We start from the raw sequence: 20,751 nt of genomic DNA, 5'->3' as shown, positions 1-20,751 counted from the left end.
AAAAATGGTTCTTTTGTAACCTTATAGTGATCTTGGTTTAGACATGACGCAACTGCTAAATAAGTCTTCGCTACTACTGCTAGTCTTCTCTGACTCTTTCAAGGCTAACGTTTTATTGACACGTTGTGACTGTTTAAGGAACATTTTAAGGAAATTTCGTTCATCCCTGCGCCATAACAGAGGCGAAAACGCGAACGTATTTCACCATTTCAACCATTTGTCGCAGATTAAATTATGGCTTTATGTGTTGTTATCTGTACACCGTAAAGCATAACTGCTTGTTGGCTATAGTTCGACGCAAGTCTGGCTTACTTACTAAGTGCACAAAATACATGAGGCACTAAGAGATTGTTCAGTAATGTGTGTAGTCTGTATACTACTTACAACTGCTTACTCAGTGTGCTACGAAAAAAAGTTTCTTTCTATCGCATTTAGCAATGCACCCTCCTAACTGTTTCCTTCCTACATGCCGGTATTAGACCTTCATCCACGTTCTTAGCAGCGCAACACTTCATTTGCTTCAGGCAACAACGACGGTCATGCCAGGGAACAATGAAGTGGGGTAACGTGAAATTACAAGCCACCTCGATAAGAGATCGGATTGTCATATCAGAAACGGCTGATCGACGACAAGCCCACGATCGAGAGAGCATCACTAATTGGGAAACGGCGCATGCAAATGAGCATGTGACCGATGCACCTTCGGAACCGCATATCTCTACGCTCGCAGGCGCCGGGTTTTACGCGTACGACGCCGCCACCGAAAGGTGCGAGTTACTACAAGGTTCGCTTGAAAAACCTGCAAGAATCCGATGTTGATTGCACAGCTGTGTAAGCTATGAGCTCTACTGCAGTTTGTCTCTTTATCGCTTAAGCTTCCGCTTCGCTATGGCGAACGAACGTGTACGTTTCAACTGTCGGGCTCCTGCACCTCGTCCTTGAAAATTCCCGTTGCGTCTGAGACAGAGCGGAAACAGTACAGAACAAAACAGGGCCAGCTGTATTGATTCAGCGAGAAGAAATGGGGCACCGCCCGTTTTCACTCGAGCGTGCCTTGCCGTGGATTTGAATAACGCTCGTTTTTGCGCTTTTGCTTTATGAATATTTCATGAGTTCGCACAGTCGCCGCGACGAGCTGTCTCCCTCGAACGCGTATACAGTTGAGGCTGCGTGCGATACTTTTAAATGCGAAGCATTTCTTATTTTGTTTGTTTGTTTATCTGCACCAAGGTGGCAGTATAGTCGACGTCGCAAGAAAGCCCGCCTCGAGCCTATTCGACGTATAGCGTCGAACACGTCTCGAAGACAGCTTATACGCGCGAAGGGAGTGATACAGACTGCAAAAGGGTGTGTTGTTCATTCCTTGCGATTAGCACGCGGCTGACTCGTTGCTTTGTTGAGCATGTCACGTGTGAATGCCTTTCCCCTCACTTTCATCTCCTCCCTGTTACGCATGCTACAGGACGATGACGTTTCTGATTGCCTGCCTACGCTGCACTTTAATGTTTGTGCTTTGTTTTCGTTGTTTTTTTCGTGGTAAGGGGAGCGGGGGCTCGCTCCCGTTTTCTTTTTCTATGTCGATATTCAGAGCTTAGTAGAAAGAACCAGACTAAACGTAACTTGGTGAAAAAGTACTTGTAGTGAGGTAATTGTTGTTATGTGAAACTTCTTTGGCGTCGGTATTCTTTGATTATATTTGTCCTTTAGCTATGTTTCCTTTTTAAACTTCGTGACGCCATATTCATTAGCAAGCCGTCTTGTTTTCCGATTTCTTTTTCGTTATTACAAGTTATGAAATACACATGGTATGAACGGCAACGCGCTGTGCCGCGCCAGCTATACATCCGTACTCGTGTCGTGACATGGTGCGCGCATGTCATGCTTTGCTTTCAACCGCTTTCTCTCTTCTTGGCGCCGAGTTGCCGTTTTCGTTAGTATCGCTGTGGCCGGGAAAGAATATCGAGAAACGAGCCGACCACTCGGCCATTTTGGATCTTCGTAAATAAACGATCTCTTTCTGGGTCAAAAACCGCCGCAGTGGGCAGCAGGAGCGCATATGTAGGATTATTGGTTCTTCGTGGTCGTTGGAAGGAGGCGGCTACTGTGTTGGCTTTTCCAGCTCCCTAAGTCTCGCGAATTCCGCGCCTGCGATGCGTCATTGTCGTTTATGTATACATACACGCGTGCGTACAGGGAAGCTCTAGCAAATTGCGCATCCACGTCGGTGGCTGTATTCCGTTAGCGTATAAGCTCTGCCGACGATGCATATCAGCGCTCTGGCTACCTTATCCGCGTAGAAATGTGACGTCATTTCAAGCTGCCTTAGCTCGGGCAGTGTACACTTTGTGTTTTAATGCCCAACCATTTTCCTTTAGCGCGCGCTTTCCTGCGTAGAACGAGCCCAGCTCGCGATATGGCCACAAGGAAAAAACGTTTAACACGACATTCTCGCTGTGCTTTACTTCGTAAACGACAACGCGCCGTGCGTGTTGTATCTATCGGCAAATCGTGAACATCGGTCACGAATGGGCCGCGCGTTTACTAGTGTTGAGCGTAACACCGTACTTAATACAAGGCTGCGGCGTTTCAGAAGTTCCCTCACGTACGAGGACATTACGTATGACTACGCGGAGAGCCGTTCCTGCATTTAGTAAGCATTAAGATGTGGCCGCCTCGATACGGAATTGAGCCCACTGAGTCGAAGTGAGCACTCAGACCGGTGGGCATCGAATCTACGCGCGGCCGTTTCCTCTAGAGGTCACGGGTCTCTGGCGTTTTGCTTTTGCGTTTTTTCAAACGGACCGGGAAAATCGTGACACGCGCAGTAACCCCCGTGCATTCGCGTAGGTGCAAAGGTCTCCCCCCCCCCCCCTCCCGTTTCTTATCTCTTTGACGACACCTGAGGCGAAACCAGCTTCTTGATGGCTTTATTACGTGGTAAAAAGCGGCGTGCCGTGACTTACGATTGGAAGCCTTTTTCGCAATTGGCGCGTTCTGTAAGCCCGCAAGCCGCCTGGGAAGTGTATATATACTTACGAGAGCCGTAAAACTGGGAGTTGTTGACAGCGCTATACTACCCTGGAGGCAAAGGACATCATCGTCACTGGTACACCGTCAACGACGTAATCAGCTAACGGTCAGAGCTTGCCACGTTTGTGCTGGATGTAGACGGGCTGAGCATCTTCCTGCCTCTACTTAAAGGAGCCCATTTCATGCTTCATCCAATTTTGTGCTCGTTTCCAGCTCAGACCGCATGACATTTTTCGAGAACACTGGTATTCGATAGTGAAGGTCATTCTTCGTGTGTTTGCATGACTAACCCTCCGAAGCTGTCGAGAATCGTAGCAGTCAAAACTATATTCACTTGAGCTTGTCGGCTCATAGCGACGTCCTTGGTTGTCCTTTTGTCCCTCGTTTTCAATTCTGCTGCTCAAACCAGCGTTGTAGCAGCTTCGGAGTCGAAATTTTACATATTTAAATTCACCAGTAACCCGAGAATGTCCATGATGCATTTCATGTGCGTTTAGGCGCCATCGTGGTTAGCTGAGGAAGGACGACGGCTGCCACGCCTTGCGCTCATTCATGATGTCCTCACTCACAGAACTTTTCGTGAGCAGTACATGATTCACTTGCATACGTGCATTGCACTGAATTATAAATCCAAAATTGTCATGTGCATTAAGGGTCGGCTAGCTCACAAACGTTAGATGAAACCCTGAATAAAAGACGAAGACGCCGACCACTAGAGAAAAAACAATGTATCAACGTTTCGGCACCCAGAACGGAAGCCCTGTTCGCGAGTCTGTGAACAAGGCTCCCGTTGTGTGTGCGGAAGCGTCAGTACACTGTTTTCCCCCTTGTGGTCGGCGTCCTCGTCTTTTACTCAATTATTCTTCCTGTCCAGACGAGTGTCCGTCAAAGCCTTGACTTCATATGAAAATAGATGGAGCCCTATATGGCGGGCGTACACTCTTTTTTTTTAATGTAATTTGATTCTTTTAAGTAAGTCCTGACTTGCCACGCATATATGACTCACTTTAAAGAGACACGTGAACTGTCTTGGGGGATCATTATGATCTCGTCGGTGAGTCGTGAGATCCTGAAGAGAGTTAACGTGTCTCTTTAAAAGGAGTCACACGCATGGCATGTCAGGGCTCGCCGAAAAGAGCAGCACATGCTCTGTTATTTCTTATTGGTGCAGGTGAACGTTAATTGCATGGGACAGGTATCGGTGGTGGCACTTCGACTTTGTTCGCTTAACGGCGAAACTCGTTGAGATGACATGCATGGGGAAGTGATACTTCACTACACAGCGAACGAAACAAGGGGAATTTAAGGGCTCGTTTTTTTTTGCTAGACGCAACCTTAATGAGAACCAACAGACAATCAAGCCAAGGGAAGTATTAGTAATAATGGCATAAATGTGAAGCAATTCAAGTGGACTAAAGGACAACTTGCCGCCGGTTCGGTCCCTGGCGGCTGCAAGTTGTCTTATCGTCCACTTTAATTTGTTCACATTTGTATCGTAATTAGTATAAATAACGTCCCCTATACCTTCCTTGGTTTGGTTTTCTGTTGTTCTCATTCACCATATACAGCGTGGCTTGTGGCCGCGTTGAAACCGCTTGACCGCATGCGGCGCATCCTTGACGCGCAAACGTCTTCGCGGTGCCGTTCTCCGTCCGAGGCTTGGTCAAGGAGATCTTTTTTTTTTTTTCTTCGGTGACCGAGAAACAAGAAACAAGAAGAACAGACGCGACCCTGACACAGTGAGAAACCCCGGGGCGAGGCCCATTACTGGACGCGTCTCTGTTGGCCCCGAGCGCAGGAAGGAACCAGTCCGGGCCGACTGCCACTTGGGTCAGCGAGCCGCTCCCACGTGCTCTTAGAAGAACTTGCCACCTCGCCAGCACACACCGAGCAAATCGGTGCAGCGGTGTTCGAACCGGAACATTCCAGAGAGACTGCCATCCCGAACGGGCCGCCAAACCTTGGCTGGCTTCGCATTCCGACAACCCGCAAAATTAAGCGTTTGCCGCGAGTCGTCTCTGAAAACCGGCAGGAGCACTCGCCAATGGCAGTCTGCTTAAGACAGTGCGGCGAGGTTGTTTTTCCTTTTAACCCCGCTCGGGGTCGAAATGGATGACCTCGCGCTCTGAGAACTGATGCTTGCGGTCCCTGGTGCGCTTTGACGGTCAGGCAGGACGCTGAAGCGTCAGCACTGATACAACAACCTTTCCATTGAGTTGTCCTGATGAAGAAAAAATGCGAGAGAATTATGATATCACTGACGGTACTTGTCTGCCCAGAAAGCGGAAGAAAGGTAGAGAAAAGTGCAGTTTGTTACCCGTAACCAGGCAAGAGTTAAGGCACAGAGTAAAAACAGAAGCACACGCGGAGATACGAGGGAAATATAACAGTCACATACGCATCGCGGGAATTCATGCGCAATCGTACATGAGTCACGTAGTACATCTGATAGGAGACGTTTACTTTCAGTTTAATGCCTCAACGACAACGCCAGCTGTCTGTGGTGTTTTAGGCGTTTGTTCGCACGTGTTGTAGCTCAACTAAAGTTATCACAACTCGTTAACTTCAGTCTTTGGCTCCTTCGAAATAAAATGTAGACTGTCTTTAACTACGCCGTCAATATGACGTTACGGTGAGGTGGCGTGAGTTTGAGGGTAGCGTCGGCGCTCATTGGCTTCTTGTGACATTTACGGTATTGTAAAAAAACTTTATGAGATAAAAAAAATAAAACAGTCGTACTCATTTTTTTTTCTCTGCTGTCCCTTAATTAATTTACACTAGCCGGGTCGTCAAGGTGTCGAACATTAAATCGAAAGCCTAACCTGACAGTGACCACACAAACAGGTTAGCGCCGAGAAACAACTCTACTAGGGACTTGTCTTCCTAGCTATGCAGATGAAAGGGCCCTAATTCTCTCTAATCCTCTTTGCGGGTGTTGAGCAGCTTCTAATCGCCGCGCCATTGCCCGCAGCTACCGGTGAGCAGCGAGGGTCAAGATTTACTTTTCTTTGTTGTTATTCCGGGGCAGCTCCTGCATGATCGCGAGGTATTTGCATAAAGGATACGTGCTGTCTGGCGAGTAAATACCGAACGATGCGCTGTCAAATGAGATTACCCAACTGCTGCCAGTGGTCTTTAATCTTTACTTATTTAGCATTCTACCATCAGCTTCGCTTTCGCCGATGGGCTGCGTTACTGTACGAACGCCGCTCGAACTTTCTTTTTATCTCTTCGCTGGCCACTTTCTCGGTCCTCGTTTGGAAAGTGGAAACTCATTTATTGTCGCTTAGGTGGATCTGAAAAAAAAAAAAAAAAGCATTATCCGCCACGTTTGTTGTGACTTGACTTGTAAGTGTTTATTAGTGAAAGTATATCATGCAAGAAAAAAAAAAGGGAGGTGAGAAAGAAAAGAAATTCTCAATCGGCCACATCCTCAAAAACGTATTCGCCTCTAATTCTAGCCACCAAGAACACACCAAGAAGTGACGAAAGAAAGGCGAATGTAAGCCACCGAATTCCCACCAAATTTTCATTTTAAGTACTGCGGCTAAAGTTTTGCATTGAAGCGAAGGCTTCGGGAGTACTCTGGTACTCGGAACTCACTTTGAGGGTCATATATTGCGACAACAGCGCTACGGACAGCAGATGGTATGAACGGAACGCGATGCCAAATGCTCGCTGTCTATTACGAGCGGCATTCAGGCGGAAACAGGATTTGATAAAAATTCGGCAGATCCCACGCACCGTGGGAGTCGATGTTACGCGAAGCATGCGCGGGATGGTGACTGCGGCGTAATTTTTCACATTGAGCGAAACGTTAAAGAATGACGCTAGAGAAATGTGGAAGTGGTAGCGAACACTTGTATGTTGATGAGTCGCATATGCATAATATAACCAGTTGTTTACAGTTGTGTAACGATGCCAACAGCAACATGGGTGTTACCATCACCAGACGCGGTTAGCTGATATGTAGTGCTTATATTCTTCAATACTGGATAGCGCGAATTCGGACAGGACAAAGAAGGAACACAGATGCACAGGACAGGCGTTACTCGCAACTAAGCTTCATTCAGTAAAGTTCCCCTAGATATACACACAGCCAAGTGGCACACGCAGGCGCACTGCACGTACGTTACAGTCACAGTTGCAGTTGGGTTACAGTCGTTATGCTTATACTTATCTGTTATGACGGGGGCGCACGCACGTTTCACCAACCCGTATGTGTAGAAGTGATTCTTGACAGTTCTTGAACAAGGTCATCATCACGGTGATCAGTGAGCACCAGCGGCTCGACCGGACTTGTTAATCGAATCCGTTCGTGATCGCGGCTACGACGGGTATAAGTGCGATGAAGTGCGAGGTATATATAGCACAGCTGTTGGAAACCCAGGATGCCTCTTACGATGAAATGATCTATGACGCCTCTTGTCCTGCACGTGGCAACGAGGTCTTTTATTGCCCTGTCCACATTCAAGCCGTCTTTCACGCAGTATAAAGACCAGTCGTTGTTGGTCTTGATAACTCAATCTGGAATTCACCGATAATGATGAGCGGCCTGGTTCTCTCGGCAGATTTATTGTAGGAAGCATTGACCCCGGTTTTTGCGTAATCGACGTGGTCCACGTTGCGGGCCACGTGATCGAGTGCATGGTAGTTTCCTTATGTCCACCACGGTGGTGTAGCGGTTACGGTGCTCGGCTGCGGACCCGAAGGTCGCGGGTTCGATCCCGGCCGCGGCGGTCGCATTTCGATGGATGCAGAATGCTAGATGCCCGTGTACTGTGCGATCTCGGCGCACGTTAAAGAATATCAGATGGTCAAAATAAAGCCACTACAATTATTATTATTATTATCACTTCCCTTGCGTGTCTATGTGTGTGTTCGCGTTCACTGTGTTGGTTGAGACTTTGTATCACCTGTGGCACATACCCGCATAACATAAACTCTGGTATGCGGGTATGTGCCACACGTGACTGAGAGAAAGGATTTCATGACGTACGCGACATGTATTTTGCGTTATTCATGTCATGATCAGTGAATCATGTTCACCATACACTGGTCCCCTGCTCTGCCAATTTTGGTACATTAGAAGTTATTGAGACAACCAGGAGAGCGCCCAGACGTAGGCGGCTAGATAGATAGATAGATAGATAGATAGATAGATAGATAGATAGATAGATAGAAACGCCCAAAGTGTCTGAGGTTCGCTAAGAAATGCTTCGCATTTAATAGCAATTGTTGGGGTTCTATGTCCCAAAACCACGATATGATCACGAGAGATGCCGTAGTGAAGGGCTCTGGAAATTTCAACCACCTGGGGTTATTTAACGTGCACCTAATTCTAAACACACGGACCTCTAGCATTCTGCCTCCATCGAAATGCGGCTGCCGCAACCGGGATTCGGTCCCGCGACTTTCGAGTCAGCAGTTAAGGACGCATACAAAAGCGAACGCACGTTGCAAACAGCACGTTGCCCTGTAGTCAACCAGCTGACAATTTCCCGCACGAATGCAGAAGTGGTCGTTATTGTCCCGGGCCTGTTAGTTCATGTTCCACCATACTTACATGTGTCTGTCGCAAACATGAGGGACTTGTCGTCAGCTCGACTCGCCGTTTGCTACGTGCCTTTACTTTGTCCGTGTTTCATGCGCCGTTTCCTCTGGACTATGAATGACCAACCACCCGATGCTAAATAGGAGTGTGTTAATCATCACTTGTATAGCGGGAGTCTCTAACAGAACACACTCCGGCGCAAAGGGGAAGCCGCCGTGCAGGGGAACACGTGTTGGCACGAACGTGCTTTCGATTGGCTCACGACAGCTGCAACTTCATTTCGGCGCCAAATTATTGCGAAAACGAGGGTAATATGAGGGGGTTCAAAGGCGGGCGCAGACTGCATGATTCTAATGGAGCTACTAAATGAGAAATAGAAACATAAACAAAAAATAGAAGAAAGGTCTTCACTGGCGGCACTCATATATCTCATATATATATATATATATATATATATATATATATATATATATATATAGATATAGACAGAGAGAGAGAGAGAGAGAGAGCGAAAGCAAGATGTTTGACGCACAAGTGAAAAGCAGCTTTATTTGACGTTTCGGCCGTGGGCTGCTGGTGGCTTCAAAGCACACCAGCAGCACATGCAAAGTAAAGAGAAACATACGCGACATCCACCAACGTGGTGAATTTCGTCACTGCCATCCAAACTCTGCTCCACACACTCGCTCCACAAAAAGGCGTGCACCATCCTTTTCTTACTATTTTTCTTTTTCCACGGTAGTCTTCCATCTTTCGCGCCGGTTCACGTCCGTTTCGTACAATCACGCTCCGCGTCGAGTGAGAGCACGTGTACATCGCTCACACACGCGTACGGCTATGGTACGGCTTCCTCCGTTCGTGGTCAAGGGCTTCAACGAACAATATAGAAGAAACGGCGAGGGCTATGGCCACTACAAGTCCGGGCCGTTTCCCTTTCCGCGTCCGTACGCTCACCCGAACGAGCGCGCGTGGGTGCGAGGGCCGAAACGGCCGAAACCGGAAGAGTCCCTTCGTAACGCTGGAATGTCTGCAAAGCCGCTTTCACGATAGATAGAAAAAGAGAGAGAGTAAGAAATGGCCCCGGTAGGAGCAAGGGCGTTCGCTTGCTTGCTTGCCCGACCGCCGAGGACCTATGTACGTCCGTAGAGGTGGAAGCCTTCGCAGTGCTTGCCGCCCGAACGAAAGCCAGCGAGCTGTGTTGGGGAGACTACGGGAGCAACCTCATTGGGTGGCAAGTCTGCGTCTAAAAGCGGGGCTTCCCGCTGCGAAGGCATAGGTATTCGGTTGGGTATGCCCCGTGGACGCCCACTACTCGAGGCCATTCCGCGGGGCGTCGCGCACCTGCGACCTGGCCAGATAGAAGGCCACGGCCACCCATTCGCGCCTGTTCCATGTCCATTCTTCCATGTCCATTCCATTTCGACGAGCTATGCCCTCAACTAGTCTTTTTAGATCACTTTAACTGAACAGTCGCATAGTCGGAGCACCCTACAGGAGGTTTTGTAGGAAACCTTTTTGTGAACTCGACCCGCTGGAGATTCTCCAGCGGCTGCCACCGCCTGGTCAGCAGTGGGGCCTTGTTGCCAAATCGGCCGTGTCAGCGAACTCTTCTTTGTACCTTTCCCCCACGACCGTTGCGAAGTCACTGGCATGGAACTTCTCTGCATTCTTCGACAGAATGGATACAATGGACAATATGTTATTCGTACAATTTGAAGTGTATACCTTGTACGATGGTTTATGTAGGTCAACGCTTACGGATGAGCTATCATACTACTCGTGAAGTGGATCACGTAACAAACGTCGCTCTTATTCCATAAAAAGTTGATTTTCAGAACGATTGTAATTCCACGAATTTCTTGTTTTTTATGTAGGATAGGCTGAACTCTTTGTGCGTTAGGTTTTAGAACAGTTAGAAAACACCTTTATACACGTTCTTCGTTTTATTGCCATATCTCGCAGACAGTAAGATATAGGTTTGCTATATTGAGCCAAATACTGTCGCACATTCAAGGCAGAACTGAAGGTTACACGAGACGCCTGCGTGCACGTGTCAGCCATCGTAATAGCACGCTTGCACAAACCACGCAAATGATGACGAACACCGCGTATTATCCAATAGTACTCACTTTCGTTGTGCTTGTTTCTTTTTTTTTTCTTCATCTCCTTTGGTTGTGTTCAAATGGCAATGATTGAATACGCATGACTGTTAACACGTTGCAATAGGAACCTTATGCTCGTAACGCAGGCTTTGGTTTCTTTAATTTGACAGGGACAGCAACTCATTTTCAACGCAGAGACCAGCTAAATCACATTCCAGCAGCCGTTCTCGGTACCGTAATTGGAAAACGCATTCCGGTCGTGTTCAAACTTCTCTTTTGCGTCCACTTAGCGTGTGACAAAAAGAACGAAGACGATAGTTTCACTGAAACCCGCATAAAAGGGAGATATAGCTCTTCTGCTTTTTTTTTTTTCTTTTTCTCGGAACGCTAGCTGAATGTGTCACATCGGCACCTTCAAAGGATGCGTACGTTGCACAGAAGAGATGAATTGGAGAGGGGGGAAATTCACGTGCAACGTGTCGTCGATGCGGTATAGGGAACAGGACAGCCCTCGCCGGAATAATTTAACCTGCCGGAATGTTTCTTGTACCTCGGAGCCCCTTTTGTCGCGAGGGCCTCGACGTCGGCACATTAGCGCACGTATCCTGCTGCTGCGACTGCGTATGCTTTTTGCACTCAGAAAAGGAAGCGCCCCTCTTTCTTCACGGCAGTCCTTTCTCTTTTATACTTTTGATTCGCGCAATTACGCACAAGGGCTCGAGAGAAAGAAGAAAGTTGCTGACCTTGCAGCGCGCGCTTTAGGACACGAAATGTACCCTTGTCGTGCTGTCGGTTTTTTTTTTTTTTCTTTGAAATTTTGTGTCCTCTTTGACGTCTGCAGACCCCGCCCGCCGCGCACAAAAGAATCTTTTTTTGTGATGGATTCGCCTGTTGAGCGAACAAAAGGCGCCCGTATAGTTCGGCGTTCTCGAAACTAATTTGCCATCGCATCACTTTCACTTCTTGGAAACTTTACCCCTAATGTATTCCGGTGCGAGCAGAATTCCCTGCGAGCTATGCCTCTTCGCTTCACGGTCTTCGCTTGTCTCTCGTATTTTAGGTAACGTACCGTGATGTCGTCTGTTGTGGAAGCATGGACCGAAAAATTAGTTGGAGGTGATTTTCAGGCCGTGCTTTGAATTGCGTAAGACCCGTATAATGTGTGCGTGCGTGCGTGTTCATGCGCGCGTGCGCGTGTTTCTTCGTCACGTGGCGCCGCAGTTTGGTTCCCATCTGAATTTTTTCAATTAAATACGCGATGGCGACGTATCGCCTTCGTGCCTTTGTCAAAATTCTTTATCTTGCGTCGTCTCTAAGCAGTTCCCAGACTTCACACTTTATTACCGCAATTTTATACCGTACTGTTTCTTTGTCCAAAGGCACTTGTTCGTCGAATTCCAGAGATACCGCTCCGCTTTGTTCAAATGACGTAGTGCGTGCTAGAGAATGCGACCTCTACTGTTTAAACCGAGAAACATTTTCGAGACTGCGTGCACGCATACTAATGAGACCTAAGTTTGTTGAACAAAACCAGTTTTCTTTTTTTTTTCTTTTTTTGTAACGCCCGCTTACGCGGCGCGAACACAGCGTGCTATGAAAGCATGCCTCAAGGGGGCACGCCGTTTTGACTAGCTGTGTAGGCAGCAGCAAAAGATAATTGCGTTTCATCGCGTTGAACTGTCGGGTTGCGTAATGAAGTAGCGTAGCACTGCGCGTAAACTAGATAGAGGGTGAAACTAAACGACAAGCACTCTGTGCTCCCTGTTAGGAATTTTTCATCTTCTTTGAACTATGAACTTTGAACCCAGTAAACTCCGCGAGCTGGGTGGCAGTGTAGTTCTATTGGGTGTTTCTGCTTCCTATGTACAATAAATCCTTCTCTTTACTTTTTTCTACTCCTCAATTTTAAAGTTTCATGGGCGCGACTAAGTCGTTAACTGACTGTTCCATTTGAAGCGGAAAATCATCTTTCTTGCCCTTTCGCGTATGTTTGTTTTTTGTTCTGCGTGTTTGTATGTGGGGAGGGGGGAGGGGGTGATACACTGTCCAATAACAGACCTGAAGTTTCACATGCATCGTTGCTTTCTAATTAACCACGTTGGTTTTATGGATAAGTGCACATTCTACTGCGGTACGGAAGAACAGCGTAGTACACATGGCGTGCTGCTTATGTATTACAGAGTACCTGTCAGTCTGACTCACAGCTTGTATGTATTCTTGTAATCTACATTCTCTATGGGGACAGGAAGCAACAAGGAAAGCTTTTTCTTTGCACTCATAATTATCAGAGGTCGGGGAACGTAAAATAAAGCACTCTATTCAATGCGTGTGAAAGAGGGACATACGGTATAACTATATGGCTTCTCGCTTGTTATTCCTCATAGGTGAACGCAGGCCTGGAAGTGAACCAAAAAAAAAAAAAGGAGTGACAAGAATTGCATTAAAATAGCAGTAGAAAAATGTACTCGAAAATAACTCGTTGTTCAGCTAGTTGGTAGTTCATTTTGGTAAAAAAAAAAATAATCGAGCGCAAAAATGGCACATTCGCTCTTGTACACACATTGAGCTGCACGCGTTTTGGCTGCGTGAATATCTTGGGTGTGTGCGTGTGTGAATGTGCCATTTTAGCGCTCAAGTATTATTTCTTTTTTTACCGAAATAGCAGTGAAAAGAATGGGATAACGTTCATGTGCGGGGTACAGGCACGTAGCCAGGATTTTTTTTCGGGGGGGGGGGGGGGGGGGCCCAAGGCCTAAATATTCGAAAGAAAGTCTTTTCATAGCAAAAAGAAAGAAAAAAATTGCCCGGAAACATAAAAGGCTGGACGAATTTAGGGGGGGGGGGGCCCCGCCCCCCCCCCCCCTTGCCTACGTGCCTGGCGGGGTATATTGCTAAAACTTCCTTATCAATCTCCGTCTGCCGTTTCCCTGACCGCATTCTTTTCTCTCTGGTCTCGTGCAGGGTGTACCCCAAAGACTCGTACATGTGGTACCGGACCGAGAGGAAGCCAGGTCGCCAGGGCTTCCAGGGCAACTACCGACGCAGCTACCACGGAAGCGGAGGCGGTGGCGACTCGGGTCCCGACTCCTGTCCGGGCTCGGACCAGGGCTCCGAGTTCACTTCGGAGGAAGCCAGTTCTGAGTCATCTTCTTCGTCCTGTCCCTCGTCGCCGCTCACTTTCCCGCCGCACTCGTGGCCCTCTCCGGGCTCTGCGGCTCCTCAACCCGCGACGACTACACCTAGTCAGGACTCCTCGTCGGCGAAGGCTCCTCAGTGCGAGCCCGCGGACTCTTTGAATAACAACAGTAGCTCGACGAGCACCACTACCGTCACCACCACCAGCACAGGTACCGCCACTGCTGGCGGCAACATCAACAACGTCAACAACAACAACACGCTGCCTCCAACGACCACGGGTGGCGAGCAAGTGGCGTGCAACGGGTGCCACGAACATTGGACGTCGTCGTCATCGACGAGCACGATTACGGCGAGCGCCGGTTCGCCGCCGACGTGCCGCCGCACCAACTCGGCGACCCAGACGGGACCCGACGACGAGTGGTCGGTCCAGCTGCGGCGGCCCGCCCCGAAAAGCCAGGAGGAGCTGGAGTGCGAGCGCTTGTCGCAGGACTTCGCCTCCCGGTACGGGGACGCCGCGCTGCGCTCTCTACTCGGTGAGTACGCGCACGTTTCTTTGTGTCCTGTAATCGATCACGCGATACTTCGAACGTCGTTGTGTGTACGGTACGACAACGACAATGGGTATACAGTCAAGCGCCTGTACAATCTAAATTCGTTATATCGATGTGGCATCGGGACCGTATATTAGTTCGTTGTGTCCGATATTCGTTGTAACGATGCAGATGAAAATCGGCTCTAACATATCAGCAACCGAGTTCGCGAAAAAGCTTAAATACAAGAACGCATTATTCTAGACTTCAAATCAACTATCCACGAAGCAATTCCTACCTGTCTCCTTGTGGCATTTCAAGCTTCGGTTCATGCGGTGGCGCAACCAGTCAAGCGCGCGTTTTTGCGCTAGATGGCCAATATTTCCGCAGCTTTCTGAAACAATTAAGAAAAAAGTGATTGTGAATAGCCTTTCAATATTTATGTGGCTTTTTATGCTACCTTTCGAGCTTTTAGCCTTGCGCAAAACCGAATATTTCTTCGTTAAAGCCGATATCGCGGCGGCTGTCGCGCTTTCGGTTTCGTTATAAAAGAAATAATTTTCACTGAAGTGAAGCGTGACCAACCAAAGTTCGTACTTAGTTCGCTACAACCGATAAATTGCTATGTCAGTCTTCGTTATAACGAGGTTCAGCTATGTAATGAAGTGCTAGGTATTCTTTGAAAAATACTTCGTTGTAAAAGTTGTCAACCGCAACGCTCGCTATATAGCCTAGACATTATGAAGCCTTCGTTATGCAGGTCCCCGGTGACGGAACGTTTTTGCCCCGCCACGGGGGTCTAGTGGTTATGGCGCTCGACTGCTGACCCCAAGGTCGCGGGATCGAATCCCGCCCGCGGCGGCTGCATTTTCGGTGGAGGCAAAAATGTTTGAGGCCCGTATACTTAGATTTAGGTCCACGTTAAAGAACCCCAGGTGGTCGAAATTCCCGGAGCCCTCCACTACGGCGTCTCTCATAATCATATCGTTGTTTTAGGACGTTAAACCCCAGATATTATTAGTATTATTTATGCAGGTCATTCGGTTGTGAAAGTGTTGAGTCACAGAGAGCGACAACACGGACATGACGAAGTATTTGCGCTGCTTTTTTAAACATTGACCCACGAACCGACCAGGCCAAGTGAATACTATCGAGAGGTATTGCACAGCTCTTGAAATCACCTTTTGCTGACGTTGCTGACTATGCTGACGATGCTGACGCTAACAAGTGTGATCGCTGGGCCTGTTTGTTGTGACACTCTGTGACATGACAGGGATAGAAAGGGAGCAGAGGCAGGGACGCTGACAATATTTCGTCCTTTTTTGTTTGCCTACACGTGGGGAAGGGGTGTTCGCCTGCTGTGCTCTCTTCGTTCCGCTGGTCCACTCCAAAACTTTTTTGTACTTCGCCACCTTCTTCTTTGCTTGGAAGGCGAAAAGATATAGGCAATAGTGCATAACTACCGATTTTAACGCGATATGGCGCTTGTTACCTTTTCATTTTGCTTCTGTTTACACTTCTGTGCTCTCTCTCTCTCTCTCCCTCTTTCATGGTTTTCTTTGCTTGACCTGCGCACATTCCAAACCTAGATTTTCATTCCGCGAGCTACCAGCCGACAACCTAATGCTGTACGTTGACATTCCATGCCCACTGCAATTCATTTACTGATGCAGATGTCAGGTGTTGTCCATATACAGCGTTTCACGTACATTTACAAGGCACCTACGCCTACGGTATAGATGGAACGTCGTTATTGGCCTTGCAGGTCCACTGTGCTTCGACCAGATCCCGCATATACATGTGTCCGTCGAGGCTTTGATCTAATTCGTTCTTGTAGCCACGCAATGCACCAATAAATATGCATGCGAACGCGGCTCCGCACAATCACGTATACCCTTTCTGCGCGCGTTGCACGGCACACGCATAACTTCGAGAAACCTATCGCTCTCCCGGTTTCCCTCAAGGTCTCCTCTAGATACGCCGATCTCGTTAATGGAAAACAAGAAAAAGTCTGTGGCGATGCATATGAGGACCGTTCTCGGTCAGTGTATCCTGTTCGCGGTCTTTCTATCCGTTACTGTCATCTCCGCGGGACGCCATGCCAACGCAGGCCTGTGGGGATTCGAATTGCGCTTTTGAGCGCAGCAGTGCTTTATTTTCGTAGGCGTGCGCGCTGGAGCAAAATGTTTGTGTGTGAGGGGTGGGGGTGGTGTGGGATTGGTCTTCTAACTTCTATTAGTTGGCAGCTTTGCAAGCGCCACTTGGAAGTTCATACAGGGTGTTTCAGCTAATTTGCGCCTAGAGTATGACAAAAATAAACAAATGCGCTACGCGTGTTCAATTAACCCAGTATTGTTGTGAGGCGTACGCAGCACGTCAGGACATTCCTACAATCCGCCAAGCTGGTTAATTGTTATATATATGTTGGGGTTTAACGTCCTAATACCACGATATAATTATGAGAGACGCCGTAGTGGAGGGCTCCGGGAATTTCGACCACATGGGGTCAGCACTCGAGCATCATAACCACTAGAACACCGCCGCGGGTAAGCTGGCTAATTAACAAATATTAGTTAACTTTGTAATTAGTAACTCTAGCGAAAAATATTTAATGCAAAATGTGTAGCCCTTGTTCTAAAACGTCGGAATATTTCAGCTATGCTAAGATAGCTGCCCTGTTAATATTTTCCCTTGCATTTATTTAGAGTGCGTGAAATTGAAAGGTATACTTGGCACAAGCTTGCTGAAACGCCCTGTACATGTCTGTTGGAAGTTATGAGCAACAACACTGAAAACGTGGGCTCTGTGTAGAACGGCGTTGGGTACCAGCTTAGGAAGCACTTAGCTCTAGTTCCTACGTCTAGCGTTAGAAAATTAGTCGAATGTACAAGTTTGAATCCACGTTTCACCGGAAATAAATTGTGCACGCAGTCTGTGCAAGTCAGCCTTTAGTTTAGTATATACATGTCTATTTTTTTTTTAATTCTTGTGAAGTGCGCCATAGGTCGTGAAGAAATGTAGAAGGGGAAAGCTTCAAACTCTGGGTTCCTGCTGACATCCGCTGTAGCTGAGCGGCTAAGGTGCTCGCTGCTAACCTCGATGATGTGGGGTCGAATCCCGGCCTCGGTAGCTGCATTTCGATGGGGGAGAAAATGCGAAAACACGGCTTACTTAGCTTTATACGCGCGTTAAAGAACCTCGGGTGCTCAAAATTGATTCGGAGTCCTTCCCGCTATAGAAGAAGAAGAAGAAGAAGAAATGGACTTTATTGTGCAGAATGGGTCGGCAGTTTGGTTTATATGGTCACAGAGCATGCCTCATAATCACGTCGTGGTTTAAGTGCGCGACACTCTCCAGTTTAGTTGTATTTGTTTTGTTTTGTTTTTTTTCTTATGCGGGACCCCGCGCACACCTATTCGCTTATACCTTCCATTTCGTCGTCGGGAGTAAAACAGAGCAAGGAACGGTTATCGAGACGAAGCCTCATAAGCGTCGCGTTGGCCGTGTCGGTATAAATAGAGCGTGCCTTCAAAAGAGAAAAGGACCCTCGGCCGGCGGTGCTGAGCGAAGCGTAAACGCAGAACAAACCCAAGAGGAAGCTTCGTTCCGTGTCTCTTTTACGAGGTGAGAGAAGGGTAGATAAAAGGGAGAGGCTGCACGCTTTCTCCCATGGATGTCACCGCGGAACGGTCATATGGCGCTGCCGGACGAAAGTAGGTCATCGTCGTATGGCCGCTCCATGCGTATATGGCCTCCTATCGCGCGCCATCAAATCTCTTCGTTTTCGACCCCGCTCGCGTTGCTTGCTGTTACTTACCAGTTTCTCGGCCCGCGATAAGTTGAGAGCGTTGGTGGTGGTGCTATATGAGCTGCTGCGGCGGCGGCGGCCCCACAGTGCGTGGTCGCTAGTAACCTAGCCGCGATTCTCTCACACTTTTGCGGCATCATTTGTGTAAAACGAACGCGTCCGTGGAATTTAGGACGCGGAGTTCGCACAGATAATGACGTTATCTCTGCTGGGAAAAGAAAAAGAAAAGAAATGAAGACAGGAAAAAGGGATGAGATGTTCTCGGCGTGGTCAGCTTCTCAGTCGACGAACTGCGTTCATCGAACTTTGTAATCCAGCGTCACATGCTCTTTTCTCACGCACCTGCTCCGACTACAGACGTCCCGACGTAAAGGGAGACAATGCAGTGATAACGAGCACTATTTTTGCGAACGAAGAAAGAAAGAAAGAAAGAAAGAAAGAAAGAAAGAAAGAAAGAAAGAAAGAAAGAAAGAAAGAAAGAAAGAAAGAAAGAAAGAAAGAAAATACAGCAGCACTCTATGCAAGTTGGTAATCCAAGCTGGTGTCTCACTTGGTTTATCCGCTTTGTGCAATTGCGTGCGCTGCTTCACACACACACCTATTATGACTATAAGAAACTCACTGAAGTGTATGCCGTTTTAGGTACTGCCGCTTGCACGAGATGTCGTCGCTCTGCAGAACACGCAGTTCTAGTTTTATCGAAGACATTTTCCAGACGTGCTATTCGTCCTTATCGGGTGAATCATATGATCGCCACGTCATTTCGCCGTACAGCGTATATCTCGCGTTGTATGACAATGGATACGCGTATCGTTCACGTATACCCTAGAAACCGAAAGGGGGATGAAAGATAAAACGACAGCGAGGGTATTGTCAGCATATTTCAGTGCAGAAGTCGCGGGACCTCACTACGGCGAGCTAGTGTTTTCCTGGGATCCTCATCGACAGCATTAGAGACACGTGACCGATACTCTTCTTTCGGATCACGCTCACAGCAGCCCAAGACGGTGCACCGCTTCGAAGACGACGCGAAGTTACTCGATTGAGCATTGATTCTTGCTCACAGTGGCGGAGATGATGATGCGACTCTCGCGCCCAGCACCTAAAGGTATGCGTAAGATGGAGGGGAATAATATCTATAAATGATGTATGATTATGTGTTTGTGCCTGTTCCTGTCGATAGGCCAGGGACGGCCTTTAGGTCGCGCAACAACTACCGCAATATATATCAGTGTTTGTTGCTGATCCTTCGAAGTACAGAATGATAGAAAATGTGGTAGCGAAACCAGAAGACTGTAGTACGCTACAGACAGAATGACACGCTTCAGCTGTTCTTAACTACTTGACTGAGCCATGTTCTTTATACGCACGCCTGTGTTGAGGTATATGTAGTGGGCCTATAGGAGATCAAGCTGTTGAACCGCGTGAAAACGGGTCGAGTTAGAGGAAACCTAAACTGGGCCTCTTGGTCATTTGCGCACTCCTTTCTTTCCTCTTCGTCATGCCTTTCTCCTTCAGGGATTAACGTCATTTTTTTTTCTTTGCGTGCCTGTATTCACTCGCGCGTTATCACCGCGATAGTTGCATAACACACAAGGCTTACGAGAACGAAGCTCCATATACAGGCTTGCCGCTGGGGTAACTCTATCATCATCATCATCATCCTGTCCACCGTGGTGGAACAGTGGTTATGGCGCTCGGCCGCTGACCCGAAGGTCGCGGGTTCGATCCCGGCCGCGGCGGTCACATTTCGATGGAGGCGAAATGCTAGAGGCCCGTGTACTGTGTCAGTACACGTTAAAAAACACCAGATGGTCTAAATTTCCGGAGCCCTCCACTACGGCGTCTCTCATAGTCATACGGTGGTTTTGGGACGTAAAACCCCAGATATTATTATTATAATCATCATCCTATATTTATCTACACTGCAGGATGAAGGCCTCTCCCAATTATATTCGGTCCCCATCGGTTTCCAACGTTGTCTCGAGCGTCTGAAAACGCTTGAGAGTTGCTGGTTCAGTGTCATGATAATGTGCAGCCACATTTGTCCGGCTGAAAGAAGTGGTATGCAGGATACAAAGAACGGTCGACTAGACTTACTCTTCTTCACTCATCGGCGCTTCAAATATAGTTCAATAGAAAAGTCCATAAACAGGACTTTCTTTAAGAACTATTAATTTGCTAGCTTCTTGCATTGAAGTATTAATGTTTTATTTTAAACAGTCATATAGACCAGTGAGATCCGAGCTTATATACTTGTTTGCACTAGTGGTATTGTTTGGAAGGGGAAAGGCGGCGCTATCTTGACAAGCCTAGGGTTATATAATTCCACTCTTGAAACAGCGTAAAGCTATCGCCAGACTCAAGTTTCTTTTCCTGCTTCGTAATCCGCAGTTTAATATCGATCCCAGTAAATACATCTCTCCCTCTACTTCCAGGCAAACCAGACATACAATCGTCTGACACCATACTTTGCATGTACTAACCTTTTCAAACACTCCTTCTTTCCGAGAATCATTAACGAATGGAATACACTGCCTTCAAACGTTTTATTGCGATAGCAATAATATGGACAGTCTCGGCTGGTTT

The 20,751-nt window shown here is 47.7% G+C and overlaps 1 protein-coding gene across 1 annotated transcript in view; it reads left to right on the top strand.

The window, feature by feature from the left end:
• LOC119382629 (protein Shroom3) overlaps nucleotides 1–20,751 on the top strand; it is a 74,612-nt gene that overhangs the window by 39,640 nt on the left and 14,221 nt on the right. Inside the window, exon 3 of the mRNA XM_037650415.2 lies at nucleotides 13,648–14,357. Coding sequence (XP_037506343.1) covers nucleotides 13,648–14,357 — 710 coding nt within the window. The remainder of the gene's footprint in view (nucleotides 1–13,647; nucleotides 14,358–20,751) is intronic.

Source organism: Rhipicephalus sanguineus, chromosome 2 (assembly GCF_013339695.2).
Source record: "Rhipicephalus sanguineus isolate Rsan-2018 chromosome 2, BIME_Rsan_1.4, whole genome shotgun sequence".
NCBI lineage: Eukaryota > Metazoa > Arthropoda > Arachnida > Ixodida > Ixodidae > Rhipicephalus > Rhipicephalus sanguineus.
Note: the sequence above shows the minus strand (reverse complement) of the source record. Positions and strands in the feature narration are given on the sequence as shown.